We start from the raw sequence: 23,995 nt of genomic DNA, 5'->3' as shown, positions 1-23,995 counted from the left end.
GCTGAAATGCAGCAATCTGTAGCAAATCAATTCAACATTTTGTATTAAATAAGCTTTAGGTGGTACTTGTTCATAAATTTACCTTACAAATTAAAAAAAACAAAAACCTGTTGCTGTTGAATCAATTGCAACTCATAGCCACCCTATAGGACAGAGTAGAGCTGCTTCACAGGGTTTGCAGGGCTGTAAATCTTTATGGAAGTCGACTGCCACATCTTTCTCATGTGGAGTGGCTGGCTGGTGGGTCTGAAACACCAACGTTTTGGTTTGCAGCTGAGTGCTTAACCACTGCACTACCAGGGCTTACAAATAGACACATATATTTCATAAAATGCAAGTGCAAACTTATAATTAGTTATTTTAATAGATAATAGTAACTAATACTTATCGAGCACTTAAAACATGTCAAGCACTTTACTAGGTCCTTTATACGTTTTCTCTTCTTTAATCCTCAGAATTCTATGAGGTAAGAAATAGTATTATTCCCATTTTACTAATGATAAAACTGAGGCACAAAGAGTTAAAGTGACTTGCCCAAGGTTCCACAAGTTGTAAATGAGAGTAAGGTCTCAAACTCAAGAATTTTGAATCCAGAAACTGAGTTCATGGCCAATATTATAATTTATTAGAAATTACTTATTCCATGGCTGGAGTTGGTATAGTGTATTAAGAAAGACGAAACAACTCGGCAACCCTAAAGCTTCTAAACTTGAAGTAAAAAATTAAAACATTTTAAAACTCCTCTCCAATATGTTTTTCAGTGATTTGATTATTAAAAATTTCCCAAAATTATACATTATAAACACCCACCAAACACACCTGGAAAAGCCTCTGAAATGGGCATCTAAGCCTCAAAAGCTGATATAATCCGGCTCAAGGTACGTCAAGAGATTGGGAACATTCATTTGGCCTCTGCGTGAATATTCCCATCTCAGGAGGCACACCACCTTAAAAGGCAGCTAAAGACACCCTTCAAACCTGGAAGTGAACCCACTCCCAGAGATCAGCTTTCAGCCAAACAATAGACAGGCTATCTAAGTGAACGGTAACACCCATGAGAACGTTCTCCACATGAGACCAAACAGGGAGCATTTGCCCAAAAACAAAGTTCAGAAGGCCAGAGGGGCAGGAAAGATAGGCAAATGGAATCAGGAACCCAGGCAGGAAGGGAAGAGAGTGCTGTCAAATTGAGGGGACTGCAACCAATGTCATGAAACAAAATGTGTAGAAATTGTTGAATGAGAAACTAATTTGCTCTGTAAAATTTTCACCCAAACCACATAAAAATGTTCAAAAAAAAAGGGCAGTTAATTCCATTTCCAAGCAACTATAACCATTCAAAAAGCCTTAATTTCTGAATTAGCGTGAAATGTTAAATTAACTGAAAGTGGGCATGCATTCTGATTCCTGTTAGTTACAAGTTTTTTAATCATTTAGCCAAGAGTTTATTCTATCTCACCTAAATGATTGTGAAATAAAGCAGCTTGGTTAAGGCAGTGAAATAGAAAATATTGCTGTTTCTAATTTTGTATATTATCTATTTATCATTCATTTACCTATATGATGTAGTGTGTATGTGTTAACAGCATGGGCTCTGGAGCCAGATTTAATAGGTTGGAATTCTACCTTTACCACATACTGGCTGTATAAACTTGGGCACATTATTTAGCAACTTTTTGTCTCAGTTATCTCATGTTTTAAAAAATGGAAAACAATGGTACTAACTCACAGGTTTGTTGTTGTAAAGTCTAAAGAAATTTAAGTAAATGACTTAAAACTGTGACTAAAAAAACAAAAAAACCCAAACCCATTGCCGTCGTGTTGATTCCAATTCATAGTGACCCTATAGGACAGAGTAGAACTGGCCCATAGAGTTTCCAACGATTGCCTGGTGGATTTGAACTGCTGGCCTCTTCGTTAGCAACCATAGCATATAACCACTACACCACCAAGGTTTTCAAAACTGTGACTGAAATATAGTAAATACTATGTAAGTAATTTCTGACTGTCTATCTATCTGATCTATCATCTCTTCCAACTTGTCCTTCCTCTGTCTTAATTTGAAAAGAATTATGGTAACTCACTTTGCATTACCTTACCTATACTTCTAGGGGAAAAAGAAAAGTAAAAGACAAACAAGAGAAAACTATTCTGAATAACTCTTGGAGCATTGGTAATGGTACAGTTTCTAAAACTCTCTGAATCATTTTATAAAAACTTTCAGAGAAACTAGGGTAGCAACACCTAAAGCACAATTAAAAAAAAAAAAGGGTACCAAATGTAACCCCATGTACAATATGCATGACAAAACTAGGTGACAAAGCTCTTACTCTTTCTATTCTCCTTTCTCTACCTCTCCCTTCCTTTGTTTTTCTTCCTGGTCAACGCACTCCTAATGTCATTGAGCAGGTCAGGGCAAGGAAGGTGCCATGGATTGAACTGCATCCCCCCAAAATGTCTCTCAACTTGGCTAGGTAATGATTCCCAGTGTGGTGTGATTCTCCACCATTTTGTCATCTGATGTGATTTCCTTATGTGTTGTAAATCCTTGTCTCCATGATGTTGATGAGATGGGATTAGCAGTAGTCATGTAAACTCAATCTACAAGATTAATCTACAATTTAAACCAATCACTTTTGAGATATAAAAGAGAGAAGCTAGCAGAGAGACAGATGGACCTCATACCACCAAGAAAGCAGCACCAGGAGTAGAGTTCATCATTTGGACCTGGGCTCCCTGTGCAGAGAAGCTCCTAGAACCAGAGAAGATTCATGACAAGGTCCTTCCTCCAGAGCCAAGAGAGAGAGAAAGCCGTCCCCTGGAGCTGGCTCCCTGAATTTGGACTTGTAGCCTACTAGACTGTGAGAGAATAAATTTCTCTTTGTTAAAGCCATCCACCTGAGGTATTTCTGTTATAGTAGCATTAGATGACTAAAACAGCAGGTTACTGTGAGGATTTGAGGGGGGACTGCTCTGTTCATGTTCTTGAACAACTGGATCTGTTCTGCTGTTGTACATGTGTCATTTCTGTTTTCAGGTATAATAGTAAAAAGCCAGTAGCAGGTTTCTTCAACTTTCTATTATATAACTCAAGAATAAATCTGCTATCAGGACTAATGAATCTAAATTATACACATCATCATATCAAGTCATTTGCTGAACTTAAAAATATTTGTATGCTAGAGTTGCTGGTGTGATATCTCTAATTTCTCACATCTTATTATCACCATTCCCCAAAGAAATGTACATTTTAAGTGGAATACTAACTTTGCCTTGAATAGTTTTGTTTTTGTTCATTTTTAGGTAGGCCGTTCCATTGTAAAAGGTTCCCAGGTGGTATAAAAGGCTTGTGCTCAACTATTAACCTAAAGCTTGGTGGTTCAAACGCACCAGCAGTGCCACAGAAGAAAGGCATGGCGCTCTGACTTCATAAAGATTACAGCCAAGAAAACCCTATGGAAAGTTCTTCTCTGTGACTACATGGGGTTGCCATGAGTCAGAATCGTCAATGGGTTTGGTTTTTTGGGCTTTTTTTCCATCACAAAGAAATGTGTTTTAATCTGTTTTGAAGCATATTTTCATGAAAATAAAACCAAATACCAACTCTACAAAGCTTTCTTGGGTGCTTACCACAGTGAGCTGTAACGGAACCACACTGCCTAACACTGCCTTCCAGGGGACGTGAAGGCCTACAGGTATTTCCTTCATGTGATGCCACCAGGCTGGTCCAGTCTTAAGATTATAGAGAAGATTTTTTTGAATTGATACCATCTATTTTATATATATATATTTTATTTTATACTTGACCTTCTTTATGTATGGACTGATCTCCTGTGGAGAGATTTCACAGACTGTTTTAACTGAATGGAAGGCACACCTTTTCCTTTTGTTTCTTCATTTAAAATTTTTTTTTGCTACAGTACTTAACCAAAACACCAAACCCATTGCCATGGAGTCAATTCCGACTCATAGCGACCCTAGAGGACAAAAGTAGAACTGCCCCATAGGGTTTCCAAGACTGTAAATCTTTAAAGAAGCAGACTGCCACATCTTTCTCCCAGGAAGCAGCTGGTGAGTTCCAACCACTGACCTTTCACATAGCAGCCCAGGGCTCTAATCACATGTGTTATTAAATAAAGCTACAATTAAAGAAATACATATGGACTGTGAAAAATGTCTTTTAGTTGGCTAGTATTTTATAATTAGAGGCTTTTGACTTTTTAGACGTAAATGCACTTATTTAAAAATTAATGCCCATTACTTCAGGAAATAATTTTTAAAAGTATTTTATCCTTATGAAAAAGCAAGGAAGCAAGCAGCGTGATAAAGTCATTCATCACAGTCAGCTGAAAATTGGCAAAGCTCATGCCAAGCACGGACTCTGTGGAAGATTTCATGGTCAATTAGGTAAATACATGTATAAAACGGACGCAGCACCAGAGATCACGGAGCCAATTACTGAGCATGTTTAATTTCACCCCCCTAAGCCCAGAAGTAATTTTTTTCCCTCACAGTTGTAAGAAAACCAAATAAAATGTACAATAAACATTTTTGAACATTATGGGAAGCTTTATAATATTATTAAAAAAAATTTTTTTTATATAATATTTTATAATGTAGAGTCAATTAGATCATAAGTATTGCCAGATTTAGTCTTCAATATTTTGGAGATGTTTTCAAGAAACCCCAGCTAAGGCTGTCTAGAGTATTTGCCATGACAACATGATGGACATAAATGCACAGTTTTAAGTACGTATTTTTTCTATTTTGAAGTAAAAATTTGAGGCATATGATTAGTTGCTTGCATTTGTGCAAGATTCAATTTAAATTATAGAAAACCTGCTGACTAGTGTTCCATTCAGGAGCATTCTGTCTTGACATTTTATGCATGTCTGTATTCAAACTAGAATAGTATTAAATGAACCTTTTATATTTTAAATATTCAAGAGTTTTATATTCAAAATTTCTCCTCTCACTGTCAAACTAGTTTGCCTTAAGGCAAGGTAAGATCAAGTTAGACTCTCAAAGGTAGAATTAAATTTTATCATGGCATTCATCATAATATACAGTTTGCTTAAAATGCAAATAAAGAGTATACAGATTCAGAGAATAAAGGATTTTTAGGTACTGTGTGAAATCCAAGGGACCACTTTTACAGAAGAGATTCCTTTTAAATTTACATTTCCAACCTTTTAATGAAAACACAGGGTAAACAAATTATAATAGAAATGTTTTAAGTTACCATTTTTCAATTCAATTTTACTTCTACTGCATTATTTTTCATGGCAGCTCTTTATTTAAAACTAATAAAAATAGGAGAGAGGAAATAAAATGAATATGTACTAAAGGAAACATTACCTCAGCCATTTTGGAGAGCTCCATCCAGTCATTTTTGTTGTAACTGCACATAATGCTAGCAATCACAATCTTTAAAAAGAAAAAAAATAAATAAATAAAGGAAATAAGTTCAAGGAATTGTGCTATTGTAAAAAGAAAGAAGATATATTAATATTTACATACATAAAAGGTAAGCTATATTATAAAATTTAGAGTTCAAACTGTTGAAAGATAAATCATTAGAAAAGAGCAAGCAAGGTATTATAGTGAAACAGAGGAACAGGTTTGGGTTTCAGCCTTATGTTAGAGATTTTCTCATTTACTACCTTTGATTATTGAGCTTATTATTGACCTTTTTTGATCCTCCAGTTTCTTCTTTTGGGGACCCTGGCGGTACAGTGGTTAAGAGCTGCTAACCAAAAGGTGGCAGTTTAAATTCACCAGCTGCTCCTTGGAAACTCTGGGGCAGTTCTACTCTGTCCTATAGTGTTGCTATGAGTTGAAATCGACTTGACGGCAATGAGTTTCTTTCTCCTTTTTAAAATGGAGATAATAATACTGACTTTGTCATTCTCAGGAAGCTGTAGTGAGAATCACATGCATTTGTGTATGTATACAGGGTTATCTAAATTATACAGTTCCACAGACATGTTTATAATTGCTGGTATAACAAAAAGTTTCAAATATGGAAGAGAAATAAGTCAGTGTCTCATTCAGTCATAGCTTATTATACTATGGATGATAATACCTTACATTTTAATAGTACACTATAGTTTTAAGTTGTATTTAATACTGATTATTTAACTGTCATTTTACAGTAACCCGACACTGGTGGCTATATAGAGTAGTAATAACTAGTACCAGCTCTAAAGCCCTAGAATGCCCAGGTTGTTGTTGTTAGGTGCCGGCAAGTCAGTTCTGACTCATAGTGACACTATGTACCACAGAATGGAATGCTGCCTCATCTCGTGCCACGCTCACAATCATTGTTTCGCTTGAGCTCATCGTTGCAGCCACTGTGTCAGTTTATCTTGTTGCGGGTCTTCCTCTTTTTCACTGACCCTGTACTTTACCAAGCATGGTGACCTCCTCCAGGGACTGATCCCACCCAATGACATGTCCAAAGTATGTAAGACACAGTCATGCCATTCGTGCTTCTAAGGAGCATTCTGGTTGTACTTCTTCCAAGACAGATTTATTCATTCTTTTGGCAGTCCATGGTATAATCATTATTCTTTGCCAACACCACCATTCAAAGGAGTCAACTCTTCTTCGGTCTTCCTTATTCATTGTCCAGCTTTCACATGCATATGATGTGACTGAAAATACCATGGCTTGGGTCAGGAGCACCTTAGTCTTCAAGGTGACATCTTTGCTTTTCAACACTTTGAAGAGGTCCTTTGCAGCAGATTTGCCCAATGCAATGCATCTTTTGACTTCTCGACTGCTGCTTCCATGGGTGTTGATTGTGGATCCAAGCAAAATGAACTCCTTGACAACTTCAATCTTTTCTCCATTTCTCATGATGTTCCTTAATTGATCCAGTTGTGAGGATTTTTGTCTTCTTTATGTTGAAGGCTGTGGTCTTTGATCTTTGTAAGTAAGTGCATCTAGTCCTCTTCACTTTCAGCAAGCCAGGTTGTGTCATCTGCATAACACAGGTTGTTAATAAGTCTTCCTCCAATCCTGATGCCCTGTTCTTTTTCACATAGTTCAGCTTCTCGTATTATTTGCTCAGCATACAGATTGAATAGGTATAGTGAAAGGATACAACCCTGACACACACCTTCCTGACTTTAAACCATGTAGTATCCCCTTCTGTCTGAATAACTGCCTCTCGATCTATGTATAGGTTCCTCATAAGCACAATTAAGTGTTCTGAAATTCTCATTCTTCACAATGTTATCCATAATTTGTTACGATCCACACAGTCAAATGCCTTTGCATAGTCAATAGAACATAGATAACATCCTTCTGGTGTTCTTTCAGCCAGGATCCATCTGACATCAACAATGATATCCCTGGTTTCACATCCTCTTCTGAATCCAGCCTGAATTTCTGGCAGTTCCCTCTTGATATAGTGCTGCAGCTACTTTTGAATGATCTTCAGCAAAATTTTGCTTGCATATGATATTAATGATATTGTTTGATAATTTCCACATTCGGTTGGATCACCTTTCTTGATAATAGGCACAAATATGGGTCTCTTGCATTGAGTTGGCCAGGTAGCTGTCTTCCAAATTTCTTGGCATAGACCATAGACGAGTGAGCACTTCCAGTGCAGCATCCATTTATTGAAACATCTCAATTGATATTCCATCAATTCCTGGAGGCTTGTTTTTCACCAACGCCTTCAGTGCAGGTTGAACTTCTTCCTTCAATACCATCAGTTCCCGATCATATGCTACCTCTTGAAATGGTTGAACATCAATCAATTCTTTTTGGTATAATGACCCCCTGTATTCCTTCCATCTTCTTTTTATGCTTCCTGTGTTGCTTAATATTTTCCACATAGAATCCTTCACTATTGCAACTTGAGGCTTGAATTTTTTCTTCAGGTTAAGAAATGCTAAGCATGTTCTTTCCTTTTGGTTTTCTATCTCTAGCTCTTTGCACATGTCATTATAATACTTTGTCTTCTAGAGCCGCCCTTTAAAATCTTCTGTTCAGTTCTTTTACTTCATCATTTCTTCCTTTTGCTTTAGCTGCTCAATGTTCAATAGCAAGTTTCAGAGTCTCTTCTGACATCCATTTTGGCCTTTTCTTTCTTTCCCGTCTGTTCAGTGGCCTCTTGCTTTCTTCATGTATGATGTCCTTGGTGTCATTCCAGAACTCGTCTGGTCTTCAGTCATTAGTGTTCAATGTGCAAAATCTATTCTTGAGATGGTCTCTAAATTCAGATGGGATATACTCCAGGTCTTACTTTGGCTCTTGCCAACTTGTTCTAATTTTCTTCAGTTTCAACTGCAACTTGCATATGAGTAGTTGAAGGTCTGTTCCACAGTTTCATCTTCATCTGAAAACTCAGCTGAAACCTGTCTGCCATGGGTGATCCTGTTGCTATCTGAATACTGGTGGCATAGCTTCCAGCACCACAGCAACACACAAGCCCCCATGGTACAACAAGCTGACAGACACGTGAAGGATGCCCAGGTTAGAACTTTGATTTACCACCCACTGTATAACCCTGGGCCAGGTACTTAGTTTTCTCATTGATATAATACAGATACAACTACCACCTACTGAGAAAAGTAATAATAGATTGCCAAGACTTATATGACGTCCCTCTGTGGCACAAACAGTTAAGTGCTCATCTACTAGTCGATAGGTTGGCAGTTCAAACTCACTCACTGATGCTTCAGAAGACAACCTGGCAATCTGTTTCTGAAACATCACAGCCTTGAAAACCCTATGGAGCAGTTGTACTCTGCACACATAGGGTTGCACGAGTCGGAATCAATTCAACGGCAACTAACAAGACATGCAGCTTTTACAGTTTGCTAGGTTCTGTTTTAAGTTATTTTATTAACTTATTTAATCATTATTCTTCCTATTTTATAGATGAGGATGCTGAGGCACTGAGATGTTAATGTCATACGTAATAAGGAGCACAGCCAGGACTCAGACTAGTTTGACTAGAGATTTTGTGATTTTAACCACTGTGTTGGGAACTATGGTGGTGTAGTGGTAAAGAGCTATGGCTGCTAACCAAAAGGTTGGCAGTTCAAATCCACCAGGTGGCTCTTTGGAAACCCTATGGGGCAGTTCTACTCTACCCTATAGGGTAGCTATGAATCAGAATCAACTCGGCGGCAATGGGTCTGGTCTGGGTTGTTAAAATAAAAGCCATATTAAGCCAATAACAGAAATTGATTGACGTTTATTGAATATACAATTTGTAAATCAGAGTTACACTTTGACAAATCCGTTAAATCAAACCCATTGCCATCCAGTTCGATTCCGACTCATAGCAATCCTATAGGGCAGGGTAGAATTGCCCCATGTTTCCAAGACTGTAATCTTTACAGAAAAAGACTGTCTCATCTTTCTCCTGAGGAGGGGCTGATGGGTTCAACCAAAGACCTTTTGGTTAGCCACCGAGCACTTGACCATTGTGCCACCAGGGCTCCTTCACAATTTGATTAAATAGAAAAACCAAACCTGTTGCCATCGAGTTGATTCCACCTCACAGCAACATTTTGACTAGAGAGTCAAAAATTCTTCCAGAGACTAGTATACTCCACTCCATCAACACTATCATAGAAATAAACAGGGCCAGAACAGGGTTTATATAATAACAATTTACACTAAAACACAGTTTCTAGTTTGATCTTGGATTTCTGTTCCTCAGAAATGATGGCAGAGCACTTCCGGCATAAACGTGGCAGCTAACACTGCCAGCAACCCATTGCAGCTGCTGCCACTAAAGCTTGTGGACAAGTGCAAAGGATAGAGAATTCACATTGTGATGAGAATGATAAGTAAATTGTTGGCATGCTTCTAGGTTTCGATGGCTCTGTCAATATGGCACTGGAAGACGTCACTGAGTTTGAAATCACACCAGAAGGAAGAAGGATTACTAAATTAGATTGGATTTTGCTAAATGGAAGTAATATAATAATGCTGGTTCCTGGAGGAGAAGGATCTGAAGTATGAGTGAATTTTCTTGACTTATGCTAGCTTCTCTTTTGTCTTATAACGGCAACAAAATTAATTATTTTTAACTTTTTATTCTTGAGATTCTATAACATTGTTTCCCGTTAAAGGGAAATGCTTTGAAGATGTATTGTAAATGTCAATTTTTGTAAGTTAAGCATGATTATCTTGGGGAAAAAAGTAAAGAATTTACTGCTTGAAGGCTAAAATAAAGGTGTTTTTGGTTAAAAAAAAAAAATGATGGCACATAGATAATTCTTTAAAAGGGCCCAATGCCTAAGACAAAATAGTATTACTGAGCTGCTTACTAGGCTTTTGTCTGACATAAAGGTGACTTTAGGAAACCAGTTTCTTCAAGGCTGAATACTCAAGGTTCAAAAGGACACCTAGGGCAATTGGCCTAGGTGGGTCATCCCAACTCCATGGAGCCCAGAAATCTAGTTTTCAGGAAAATTAAAGCAGTTTCTCAATGTTCTACTGGCCCAAACTAAGCACATATCAATAATTATTTTTTATTTTTATTGTTGTTGTTAGGTGCCCTCCAGTCAGTTCTGACTCATAGTGACCCTGGGTACAACAGAACAAAATACTGCCCTGTCCTGTGCCATCCTCGCAATCGTTAATATACTTGATCCCATTGTTGCAGCCACTATGTCAATTCATCTTGTTAAGGGTCTTCTTATTTTTGCTGACCCTCTACTTTACCAAGCATGATGTCCTCCTCCAGGGACTGATCCCTCCTGATAATACGTCTAAAGTACGTGAGACGAAGGCTCGCAATCCTCGCTTCTAAAGAGCCTTCTGGCTGTACTTCTTTCAAGATAAATTTTTTCTTCCTTCTGGCAGTCCATTCAATATTCTTTGCCAGCCATAATTTAAAGGAATCAATTTTTCTTTGGTCTTCCTTATTTGCTGTCTGTTTATGAGGCAATAGAAAATACCATGACTTAGGTAAGGGGCACCTTAGTCCTCAAGGTAACATCTTTGCTTTTGAACACTTTAAAGAGGTCATTTGCAGCACATGTGCCCAAGGCAATGTGTTATTTGATTTCTTGACTGTGCTTCCATGGGCGTTAACTGTGGATCCAAGTAAAATGAAATCCTCAACAACTTCAATCTTTTCTCTGTTTATCATGGCATTGCTTATTGGTCCAATTGTGAGAATTTTTATTTTCTTTATGTTAAACTGTAATCCATTCTGAAGACTGTAGTCTTTGATCTTCATCAACAAGTGCTTCAAGTCCACTTCACTTTCAGCAAGCAAGGTTGTGTGTCATCTGCGCACTGCAGGTTGTTAATGAGTTATCTCCAATCCTGATGCCACGTTCTTTTTCATATAGTCCAGCTTCTCAGATTATTTGCTCAGCATAGAGAACAAATAAGGAAGGTGAAAGAATACAACCCTGCCACACAACTTATCCAATTTTAAACCACAGAGTATCCTTTGTTCTGTTTCAATGACAGCCTCTTGATCTATGTGAGACCGGCAGCCTGCCCACGTCTTGAATAGGCAAAGTACTGTGTCTGCCACCTTCTGTGATATAGGAACTAACTCCCAGTCTTTAAACTATCTCCTTATTTAGGTATGCTTCCTGTCTCTGGCCAAGTTGAGGAAAATAGGAGACTGGGGTTGCAGGACCTACTGAAACTGGCAAAAGCTAGATTTGGCCTGACTGACGTGTGCAGAACCATTGACTCTGTCCCCTGGGTGACCCCAGAACTCTTCTTCCATTGGTTGGAACCAAACTTTAGTGGCCCAAGATTGGGGGAAGACTTTCAGAAGCCAGGGATCCTAGCCTAAGGTCCAGTTTGAGAGACCTAACCCCCTTTTAGACTGAGCGAGCGCAGAAAAACCGGACTGCCCCAGGACACCTTTTCGGGCCACACCAATCAATCAGCAAGCGGGTCCCACCTCAAGGCGTTCCTGAAGACCCCAGGCTCAATTTAATTCACCCAAATATACCCCTTGGGGTATTGATCTGGGAGCTATCTTGGCAACACAAGTCCTGGTGTGCTCCTTTGCTTGGCCAACCAAATAAAGCTCCTTCTTTTGCTTTCACCCATTTCATGTCTCTACGGCCAAGCAAAGCAGACCTGGAACAGTTCGATTACACATGTATAGGTTCTGCATGAGCATAATTAAGTGTTCTGGAAACCCCATTCTTTGTAATGTTATCCATAATTTGTCATGATCCACACAGTCAAACGCCCTTGCGTAGTCTCTTAAATGTAGGTGAACATCTTTCTGGTATTCTCTGCTTTCAGCCAAGATCCATCTGACATCAGCAGTGATATCCCTCCTTTGACATTCTCTTCTGAATACAGCTTGGATTTCTGAAGTTCTCTTTCGATATACTGCTGCAACCATTTTTTCATTATCTTCAGCAAAATTTTGCTTGTGTGTAACATGACTGATATTGTTCGATAATTTCTGCATTCTGTTGGATCATTTTTCTTTGGAATAGGTACACATATGAATCTCTTCTAGTCAGTACCGGGTAGGTACCTTCCAAATTTCTTGGGATAGATGAGTGACTACTTCCAGCATTGCATGATAACAATAAAAAGTACCATTTAAAGACTATGACATTAAGGCACACAGAGTTTGTTTTATACTTAAAGTCACAGAATCTAGTGGTAGTATCCACTAAAAGCTACCACATTCTCACCACACACAGCTTTTCGAAGTATGTCCAGAAAAAAACAAAGATATATTGTGGAACAGTTATTGATAATAATTCTAGTTATATTCCTAAGATAAAATAAGTTATCATACTGAGAGATAAAATATTTTAAGGCTAACATCAAACAAACAGTTACAATTGTAACCTCAGGTTTATAACTAATCATTTTTAGTTATTTCTGCATCAGAAAAAAAGAGGTAAAATGGGCTATGCATATCATCTTTCAAGGGCAAAAATAAAAATTTTTTAAAAGTTTTACAACTATCAAAGTAAATAATATACATTCACAAGGCCGTTCTTTGTGCTTATTGATATTCTTTTGTGAATTTACCTTGCTCTAAGTAGCTCCTATTTCTAGAAGAATGAAGGACAAAGTCCTCATGGGAAAACACATGAATATAATACATAATGGCCTTGAGAGTTTGAAGAAAAGGGAGAACACAGCCACTGAGGCCTGTCACTCAGGCTCCCTTTCTTGTTTCTCACCTTCTTTGCTCTGACTCCAGCCCCACCACCCAGACTTTTAATCAATATCGTTAAATATCTACTATGTTCCAGGTATTATTCTAGACACATCTCAGGGCACTTTACAAGTTAGGCCTCTAAAGATGCTGGACCCAAGTCTGGATACACACATGCCACTATAGCAACTGAACACCATGACATGCTGGGAAAATACCACGTAGAAAACTTCGTATGTTGTCATCATATTGGGGAGAGTACTGAAAACCAGGCAGAGCAGCATGTCTTCAATGTTTGGTTATAATCTCCATAGCACCTGAGGCTATCCTGCATCATTCACCATTTTATATACAATAACTAGCAGAGTGCTTGGCACATTGTAAAAATTGAATAAAGAAATGAATGCAGGAATAAATGAATGCGGTTACCTAGGAATCGAGAGGGGGCAAGGGGAAGCAATTACTTCATTAGCTCACTGTTTTAAGATTAAGCAGAAATGAGTGTCATGGATTAGAAAAGAAAAAAGTAAGCTATTAGTGAAACCTGCTGCCAAATAATTATTATATGAGTTGAAGTGAAGAGTGATCTACTCTTTAGAGTAGAGAGTGAAGATTAATATTTAAGTAAGATGTTGATCTTCATGATGGAAAAGAGAGGTCAACAGTTAGGATGTCAGGACTGGCCAACTAGTGAGCACAATTAAGAGAAAGAAATCAAGAGATCTGAGTGACTGAGAACACTTCAGAACATTGTTGTTGATGTTATTAGCTGCCGTCGAGTCAGTTCCGACTCCTAGTGAAACACTGCCCAGTCCAGTGCCATCCCCACAGTCATTGACATGCTTGAGCTCATTGTTGCAGCCACTGTGTCAATCCACCTCGTTGAGGGTCTTCCTCTTTTCCACTGACCCTGTACTCTGCCAAGCACGATGTCCTTCTCCAGGGACTGATCCCTCCTGACAACATGTCCAAAGTATGTAAGATGCAGTCTCGCCATCCTTGATTCTAAGGAGCATACTGGTTGTACTTCTTCTAAGACAGATTTGTTCATTCTTTTGGCAGTCCGCGGTATATCCAATATTCTTCGTCAACACCACAATTCAAAGGCGTCAGTTCTTCTTTGGTCTTCCTTATTCATTGTCCAGCTCTCACATGCATAGGATGCGATTGAAAATATCATGGTTTGGGTCAGGTGCACTTTAGTCTTCAATGTGACATTTTTATTTTTCGACACTTTAAAAAGGTCCTTTGCAGCAGATCTGCCCAGTGCAATGCGTCATTTGATTTGACTGATGCTTGCATGGGTGTTGATTGTGTATCCAAGTAAAATGAAATCCTTGACAACCTCAATCTTCTCTCCATTTATCATGATGTTGCTCAGTGGTCCAATTTTAAGGATTTTTGTTTTCTTTATGTTGAGGTGCAATCCATACTAAAGGCTGTGGTCTTTGATCTTCATTAGTAAGTGCTTCAAGTCCTTTTCACTTTCAGCAAACAAGGTTGTGTCATCTGCATAATGTAGGTTGTTAATAAGTCTTCCTCCAATCCTGATGCCCTGTTCTTCTTCATATAGTCCAGTTCCTCAGATTATTTGCTCAGCATACATATTGAACAGGTATGGTGAAAGAATACAACCCTGACACACACCTTTCCTGACTTTAAACCAATCAGCATCCCCTTGTTCTGTCCGAATAACTGCCTCTCGATCTATGTACAGGTTCCTCATGAGCACAATTAAGTGTTCTGGAATTTCCATTCTTCCCAACCTTATCCATAGTTTGTTATGATCCACACAGTTGAATGCCTTTACATAGTCAATAAAACACAGGTAAACATCCTTCTGGTATTCTCTGCTTTCAGCCAGGATCCAGCTGACACCAGCAATGATATCCCTGGTTCTACATTCTCTTCTGAAACTGGCCTGAATTTCTGGCAGTTCCTTCTCAATATACAGCTGCAGCTGTTTTTGAATAATCTTCAAGAAAATTTTGCTTGTGTGTGATATTAATGATATTGTTCTATAATCTCCACATTCAGTTGGGTCACCTTTCTTGGGAATAGGCATAAATATGGATCTCTTCCAGTCAGTTGGCCAGGAAACTGTCTTCCATATTTCTTGGCAAAGACGAGTGAGCACCTCCAGCACTGCATCCGTTTGTTGAAACATCTCAATTGATATTCCATCAATTCCTGGAGCCTTGTTTTTCGCCAGTGCCTTCACAGCAGCTTGGACCTCTTCCTTCAGTACCATCAGCTCCTGATCATATGCTACCTCTTGAAATGCTTGAACGTTGACTAATTCTTTTTGGTATAATGACTCTGTGTATTCCTTCCATCTTCTTTTGATGCTTGCTGCATCTTTTATTATTTTCCCCATACAATCCTTCACTATTGCAACTCGAGGCTTGAATTTTTTCTTCAGTTCTTTCAGCTTGAGAAATGCCGAGCGTGTTCCTCCCTTTCAGTTTTCTATCTTCAGCTCTTCGCACATGTCACTATAATACTTTACTTTTTCTTCTTGAGCTGCCCTTTGAAATCTTCTGTTCAGTTCTATTGCTTCATCATTTCTCCCTTTTGCTTCAGAGGCTTGACGTTCGAGAGCAAGTGTTGGAGTCTCCTCTAACATCCGTCTTGGTCTTTTCTTTCTTTCCTGTCTTTTCAATGACCTCTTGCTTTCTTCATGTATGATGTCCTTCCACAACTCATCTGGTCTTTGGTCACTAATGTTCAATGATTGAAATCTATTCTTGAGATGGTCTCTAAATTCGGGTGGGATATACTCAAGGTTGTATTTTGGCTCTTGTGGACTTGTTCTAATTTTCTTCAGCGTCAACTTAAACTTGCATATGAGCAATTGATGTTCTGCTCCACAGTCAGCCCCTGGCCTTGTTCTGACTGATGATATTGAGCTTTTCCACTGTCTCATTCCAGAGATGTAGTCAATTTGATTTCTGTGTGTTCCATCTGGTGAGGTCCATGTGTATAGCTGCCATTTATGTTGGTGAAAGAAGGTATTTGCAATGAAGAAGTCGTTGGTCTTGCAAAATTCTGTCATTTGATCTCCAACATTGTTTCTGTCACCAAGGGCATATTTTCCAACTACCAATCCTTCTCCTTTGTTTCCAACTTTCACAGTCCAATCACCAGTATTTATCAATGCATCCTGATTGCATGTTCAATGAATTTCAGACTGCAGCAGCTAATAGAAATCTTCAATTTCTTCATCTTTGGCCGTGGTGGTTGGTGTATAAATTTGAATAATAGTCATATTAACTGGTCTTCCTTGTAGGAGTAGGGATATTAACCTATGACTGACAGCACTGTACTTCAGGATAGATCTTGAAATGTTCTTTTCGACAATGAATGCAACTCCATGTCTCTTTCATTTGGCATTCCTGGCAGAGTAGCCTTTATGATTATCTGACTCAAAATGGCCAATAGCAGTCCATTTCAGCTCACTAATGCCTAGGTATCGATCTTCAAGTGTTCCACCTCATTTTTAAAAACTGCAAATTTTCCTTGATTCGTATTTTGTACATTTCACATTCCAATTATTAATGGATGTTTGCAGCTGTTTCATTCTTCTCGTTTTGAGTCTTGCCACATCAAGAAACAAAGGTTCTGAAAGCTTGACTCCACCCATGTCATTAAGGTCCACTCTACTTTGAGGAGGTAGCTCTTCCACAGTCGTATCTGAGTGCCTTCCAACCTGAGGGGCTTATCTTTGGGCACTATTTCAAAGTTCCACTGCTATTCATAAATTTTTCATTGGCCAATTTTTTCAGAAGTAGACCGCCAGGTCCTTCTTCCTATTTAGGTTAGTAGCCCAGTGCGAACTATTTGTGCCACCCAAGGACCTTTGATGAGTAACAGAGGAGGAAAATTAAGAATGCCTAATTATTATTTGTTGAGTGTAGGACTCAATCATCGAAACTGCAGCTTTTGATAATTTGGAAAGAAAAAAAAATAAGAATGTTCTTTGGCCTTTTTTCTAAAGGCTAAAAGAAAGTGAAAAGGCACATTAAAGTTGACCAGTCCAAAACCAGAAAAAGGTCACCAGGGGAATTACGCAGCTTAGACAGGAGGAAGTTTCTGTCCTGGCCAAGTGATCCCAGATCTTCAGGGTCAGTGTCCTTCACTGAATTATAATACTGAGTATTCTGCCCCATTCTCCACTGGCACAGTTACACTCTGTCCTGTATCGTTACTATCAAGTGGAATTCACTCCATGGCAATGGTTTTATTTTTTTTAATTCTCCACTTAGAAACTGGACTAGAGGGAGTATCTAGGAGCAAAAAAGAACATTGATCTGCTAGCACTAGACCGAATACGCCCTGGTGAGTCCCCTTGCATAGAAAAAAGATAATTTGAAAGGAATTTTAAAGAAAAAACAACTAGAATGAAGCCTGAGGGTGGGTGAGGGATTCCTATAGGCTTCAGTTGCCTCAAGGCAGAGGTATTAAAAAAAAAAAAAAAAACCTGTTAATCTGAGTATTTAGGGAATGAGTAAACCAAACCAAACCAAACCCATTGCTGTTGAGTAGATTCCGACTCATAGCGACCCTATAGGACAGAATAGAACTGCCCTATAGAGTTTCCAAGGAGTGCCTGGCGGATTTGAACTGCCGACCTCTTGGTTATCAGCCACAGCACTTAACAACTACACCACCAGGGTTTCCAAGGGAATGGGTAGAGTTCTTGAATTTGTTTCTAGAATTTTAAGAGCAGAGTCAGACCCAAGTATCAAGACCGAAAAAAACACTTAGCCATTAGTTAGTTACTAGTTCATAGTGTTCTCCTGTGGTGAAACTGGCAGGTAAGATAACCAGGTGTTTAGATAGTTTTATTACTTACAACAAAGCCAAAACTCCTCCAAGCATGGCAGAATCCTCTAATTCACATCCGCATACAAATATGACCAAACCAAAAAACCAAACCTGTTGCTGTTGAGTCGATTTTGACTTATAACAACCTTATAGGACAAAGTAAAAGTGCCCCATAGTGTTTACAAGGAGCGGCTGGTGGATTTGAATTGCTAACTTTTAGTTAGCCACTGAACTCTTAACCACTGCACCACCAGTGATCCTATAAATATTAAAAAAAAAAAAAATTTTTTTTTTAAAAGGGGCTGCTAAATCCGTACAGCCACAGCATAGCATCCTCCTCTCCCATGCCCCTCTCAGGTGCCACGGAGGACAACAGGGAAGGTCCTTCTAGTGGGCAGAATCCAGCTCTGTAGTGGGGCTGACCAAAGACATGCACTGCCAGGGAAGCAAGACTTATTAGCACTGACGGCAGAATATGATAGATGCTCGCTGCTAGTGACTAGCATGGTTCCTCTTTTCTAAATGGCACTTTTGATTTTAATAAAGCTGTTTTGCTTCAAATGTATATTGATTGTGCCGGGGCTGATTGAAATCATCATTTGGCCTATGGGTTGCTGAGGACCATTGGAAGCTACAGGTGGGCTTGATGAAGAGAAATAAATATCCAAGAGAATTTTCCTGGACGTTGAGCACATCAGTGTCGTCAAATGCCTGTGGATGCTGTGAATGGACATAATTTTGGAAGTCTCTCAATGGGGTTAAGCACTTGGCTGCTAACCGAAAGGTCAGCAGTTCGGACCCACCAGCTGCTCCTTTTCCTATAGGGTCGCTATGAGTCAGAGTCAACTCTGTAGTAGATAACAACTCAATGGGGAGGGGTGACCACAGGTGGGAGAGACATATTGTGTTAAACAGGGGTAGGTTTTAGTTGTGTTCTCTGAGCAATTAACAACTATCCTGTTTTCCTTTCACTGCCTTCTGAAAAAAATAAGTTCTCACCCAAAAATGTGGGTAAGTATCCCAGATTGGGCTTATCATAGTGATTCACTACTCTGCTCTCATCGAAGCCTCTCACTAGAGCCAGAAAGCAAAAGCTCTTTTCCTTCCTGGTCCCAAGTGGGAACAAAGTGTGTCCAGAGTTGTGGTGGCCACTGACTCCTCACTTAGCCCCTTTCCCCAAAAGCTAGCTGCACTAGGAATGAGTAAAGCAGAGACAAAAAAGCAGAGATGCAAGAGGGGGAGAGGCCCAAGTACATCGCTGACATGCCTGTACATACAAATGAGTGAATGAATGAACATGACTTTTGGCTTAAGAAAATTCAAGTTATACTGTGGTTTCAATGACTTAACACAGTCTTGACGATTACTATGTAAGAAACTAAAATCGCCACTTTTGAAATAACGTCCTATTTTTAAATAGTCAAGTAAATTGAAAGAGACAAACAACTTTTATATCATTTTAAAAACGCTATATTAGACCAGTGATCTAAATAGCCCAAATATTCTTATCTACAACTAATGGATGGTTTGTAAAAATACAGGGTGTATTCTATTTCAGAGGAATGAAGAGGACCAAAAAATCAATGTAGTCTTTATTGAAAGAGATCAGGATTTTTCAGAGTCGGGCTACCAGACATTAACACTAAAAGGGCATTAGACATAATTTAATCTTTCTTTGATGATTAGAAAGCCCTTCAGTGTTTCACTGTGCTTGGTTTTTAATCAAGCAAGAGAGGAAAAATGTTGTTTTGTTTGTTTTTTTCTGATGAAAAGAGAGTTGATGGGTATTTTTAAATTGGGAAGCATCATACAATATTACTACAAATGAATACTAAGTAAAATATATTCTTCAAAGCACCTTTCCTTATATCTACACTTTACTTATGTCATTTCTAGTGCTTCAATTTTTATGGCTCATGTTGAATGTATTGATACATAAAAGCCAAATGCTACATAATTTTTTAACTTAGTCTGCCTAGTCGTTAAGTGTTATTGCCGTTAACCAAAGAGTTGGCAGTTCAAATCCACCAAGCGCTTCTTGAAAACTCTATGGGGCAGTTCTACTCTGTCCTGTAGGGTCGCTATGAGTCGGAATCGACTTGATGGCAATGGGTTTGTTTTTGTTTGTTTGTTTGTTTTGGTGGGAAATTCAAATAATGTCAGTTAATTAATTGCAAATTGAGTAGTTACTGTGGTTATGAAATAATGAAAGAATAAATGACATGACCTAGTCTTTGTTCCTGCACTAATATCAACCAATATTTCTTGAGAAACTAGTAAATGCCAGTAACTGTTCTACCTGAGAAGTGGTGACAAAACAGAAAAACTCTCTGGCCTCCTAAAACTTACATTTTAGGGAGGAAAATGATTATAACACGTAAATAAATAAATGCATATAACCACTTTCAGGTCAGAATACAGGAGAACATGATGGAGAATACAGTAAAGGTTTTCCTGAGCTAAGAACTGAAAGATATGAAGGCACCTCACACTGAAGAATGGAGTGGGGGGAAAGCAAGCATTTGAGGGCCAGGAAACCATACATTCAAAGGCTCTGGGGTGGGAGTGAGCATGGTATGTTCAAGAAAAAGAAAAGGCCTGTGCAGATACTCCCTTAGTGACAGGGCAAGAATAGTAACAGGGAAGCAGGTAGTGGTAATATTTCTGGTATCTATGATCCGTGTAAGAGTGATGGCAAGCCGCTGAAAATTTTAAAGGAGGGTGGTGAAATCATCTGATTTACATTTTCAAACTGTCCTTCTGACTACTTCGTAAGGAATGGTTTGAGAGGGTTAAGTCTGTAAGCAAGGAGACCAGTTAAAACCAAACCCATTGCAGCTGAGTCAATTCCAACTCATAGCAACCCTATAGGACAGAGTAGAACTGCCCCACAGGGTTTCCAAGGAGCACCTGGTGGATTCCAACTGCCAACCTTTTGGTTAGCAGCCATAGCGCTAAACAACTATGCCACCAGAGTTTCCAGAAGTCCAGTTAGGTTACAAAAATATGGCTTGCATAGTTTCCATGGAGATGCAGAGAAGTGGATAGTTCTGACCTAAAATCGACAGGACCGGTGAATGGCTAGATTCATAAAAAAAAAAAAAGGGTGAGAGAAAAGAAAAAAGTAAGGATGATGCCTAGGTTATTGGCTTGAACTACTGGGTGAAAGTTAGACAAGATACTGAGATAGAGCAAAGCCTAGTGAAGAAACTAAAGAATAGTAAAAGTTTCAGTTTTAATACATTAAATATAACATGTCTACTAAGCATCTCATTAGTGAAGTCATTAATTGTGCCACTGGATACATGAGTCTAGTATTCACTAAACAGGTTAGGGATGAAGGTGTAAAATTAAGAGACTTCATTATATAGTTGGTACTTAAAATACCTGGCTAGAAAGCATTGCAACAGGAAGGGAGTAAGACAGAGAAAAAGGTAGGGCCTAGGACTGACCTGGAGCCACAAGGAGCCAAGAGCAGAAAGTGTTCCAAAAAGTTAGGAACGGTCATCTGTGATAAATGCTTCTGAGAGTTTGTGTAAGAAGAGAGCTGGTTAAGTGTCCATTGGATTTAGCATTAAAGAAACCACTGTAACCTTGACAAGAGGAGTTTCAATGAAGCAGTGGTGACTGGAAGGCAGGCTGGAATGAGCTGAAGAGTGAAAAGAAGATTAAGTGGAGAGAGGTGATACACAAATCTCTAAAACTGATGTTGGGCTAGCTAAAACAGAAATGAGTCAGGTAAGGGTTCGTGGGAGGTCTAGTAAGAGCTTTTTTTTTTTTTAAATGAATGACATCAGAGCATGTTTTCACGCTGGTAGAAATGAACTGTAAAAAAGAAAGAAACTGTTGAGAAGGCAAGAGTTGATAATGAATCCAGAGCACCAGTAGAGAAGTGGCCTTTGATAGAGGCAGATGTATTGCTTACAGTTTAATGAGGTGTGAGAAAGGAGTAGAGAGAGAAAAATTAGATGGAGGCATTGAGTTTATAGATCTGGTGTGGAAAAGGCAAAACAATCTTTCCTGGTGTTTAAATTTTCTTTACAAAGTAGGAGGTAAAAAAAAAAAAAAAAAAAAAAAAAGGCCTATAGCTGAGAGTAAAGAGGGGTAGGGACAAGGGTTTAGAAGTATGAGGAGAGAGGAACGAATAAAATGTTTTTGATGTGCTCCATGACAAAACATTCTTACATTAAATTCTGCTTTGTAGAAATACTTTTAAATTGGGGTTTTACATAGTTTTGACTTTCATCTTAACTAATGAATATAACTTAAGAAAAGGTAAACTCTTTGTAAACATCTAATTTCTGTGAGACATTAAAATACTAAAACATAAAATACCAACTATAATCATTTTGAACCAAATTTTGTGCATTGTTTCTTCCTGAAAAACACCTAAAAGGACAAAAACAATAAATGGACGCTCACTCTGCACAAAATTAGTGTTAAATTGCTTCCCTTGTTATTCCAAAAAACTTTTAAAGAATCAAAATTCATAGTCAAATTGTTTTATTTAGGTAATTCCATTTCCTTATGAAACCAATAAAATTATTTAATTAAGTAGTTTTTCAGTGTGAATTATAGTAAAGTTTGCACATCAGATATTAAGATAAAAAAAAAAAAGGGTAACATAAAATCTCTAATTGGTTCTAAGCAGGCCATCTCACCAGATTCCCATTTACTTAAAGTCGAATATGCTTAAAACACACATTGACACCACTGTTTCAGTATTCTGTAACCATGTTGTGAACTACGTTTGAAATCTAGTGAACAATTCAGCTTCGAGACAACTTAAATTTTTTAGTAGGGAAAAACTGCAAAGTGACAAAGGTGAACAACTGTAAATTACAAGTAGCCGAGTGCTGTTTTGTTGAACAATTTAACAAAACCATTCCTAACCCTACTGGGATTATACGAAGGAGAAAAAAATAGCGTGAGACATGTGATCTTCAAAGACATTTAAACTAACAAAATACGTTCATTAAATATTAATTAACTGTACAACATTCATATTTTAAGTATGCTGTATGCCTTCATACCAATATAATTAAACTGAGATTGGTGCAATTTTCTTGAAATGTACGCATTGAGAGCGTGACATTGTTGTAGTGAAATAACCACGAGTCTGTTTAAATTTAAAAACAAAGAGTTTTATTGCAGCAAAAAAGCATTCTGCAAAATGGGAAAACGTGGTGTCAGAATAATCTGAACAAAGTGCTTGAGGAGGCTGCAGCGATACAGAGGCTTACAAAGGAAAAAACCACCAACAGTAGAGTACAGCTGAAACAATTTGATTGGTTAACATTTACAAAGTTTCAGGTAAAGGATTTAGCTGACCACTAAAACCACATGTTCTCTGGCTTCTAGACATCTGTAGTCTGTTAAACTGAGTTACTTTAGTATTATGATGGTGAGTTCTGTGGAAATATAAAAGCAAAGAGTTTGTTGAAGGAATAGGATGACTGTAAGTAGAAATGCTAAGTATTCTAATGCTTAAGGAGAGAAAAATAGTTTTGATACAGAACTATAAGTTGGGTTAGTTAGAACAAAGGTTTGGGAAATAACAAGTATGGGGGAAGGGGTTTAAGGGGGGATGTCTTCTTAGAATTGGCTTAGACACTTAAAGTCACACGTTTAACACCTGTGCAAACTGAAGTTTGTCTTCCTTTAGCACTGGCTAGTTTTAACCACATTTTCCTGTACAATTGCTTATTTTCTAAGTTAAAGGGCATAGTGGAAAATTTTACAGAAGTGACAAGTCGTGTTATATGACAGAAGCTGCATTTATCTAAGACGGAGTCACTTTGGATAAGGAGAGATTAGGCCTAGACCTTAGCTAGAAATTCCCAGTCTGTCAGGAACTTTAGTATTGAAATATTCTTCCTCAACATTAAAAGTGAAATTGATAAACTTTTTAAAGTGTATTTGCACAATTACTTATGTAATGGCTGTAAATGAGAAGAGTATTCTTATAAATTGTCTTTTTATATTATTCTAAAATTCATCATTTTCTTCTTTAATTTTGGGGCCAACAAA

At 38.2% G+C, this 23,995-nt stretch overlaps 1 protein-coding gene and 1 pseudogene across 1 annotated transcript in view; one reads left to right on the top strand and one right to left on the bottom strand.

The window, feature by feature from the left end:
- Positions 1 to 23,995, bottom strand: part of DPYD (dihydropyrimidine dehydrogenase) — a 972,677-nt gene that overhangs the window by 353,580 nt on the left and 595,102 nt on the right. Inside the window, exon 15 of the mRNA XM_010598084.3 lies at positions 5,359 to 5,427. Within this exon, the coding sequence (XP_010596386.1) occupies positions 5,359 to 5,427 (69 nt within the window). The remainder of the gene's footprint in view (positions 1 to 5,358; positions 5,428 to 23,995) is intronic.
- Positions 8,452 to 9,993, top strand: LOC104846712 (U6 snRNA-associated Sm-like protein LSm5; annotated as a pseudogene).

This window comes from Loxodonta africana, chromosome 3, assembly GCF_030014295.1.
Source record: "Loxodonta africana isolate mLoxAfr1 chromosome 3, mLoxAfr1.hap2, whole genome shotgun sequence".
Lineage (NCBI taxonomy): Eukaryota > Metazoa > Chordata > Mammalia > Proboscidea > Elephantidae > Loxodonta > Loxodonta africana.
Note: the sequence above shows the minus strand (reverse complement) of the source record. Positions and strands in the feature narration are given on the sequence as shown.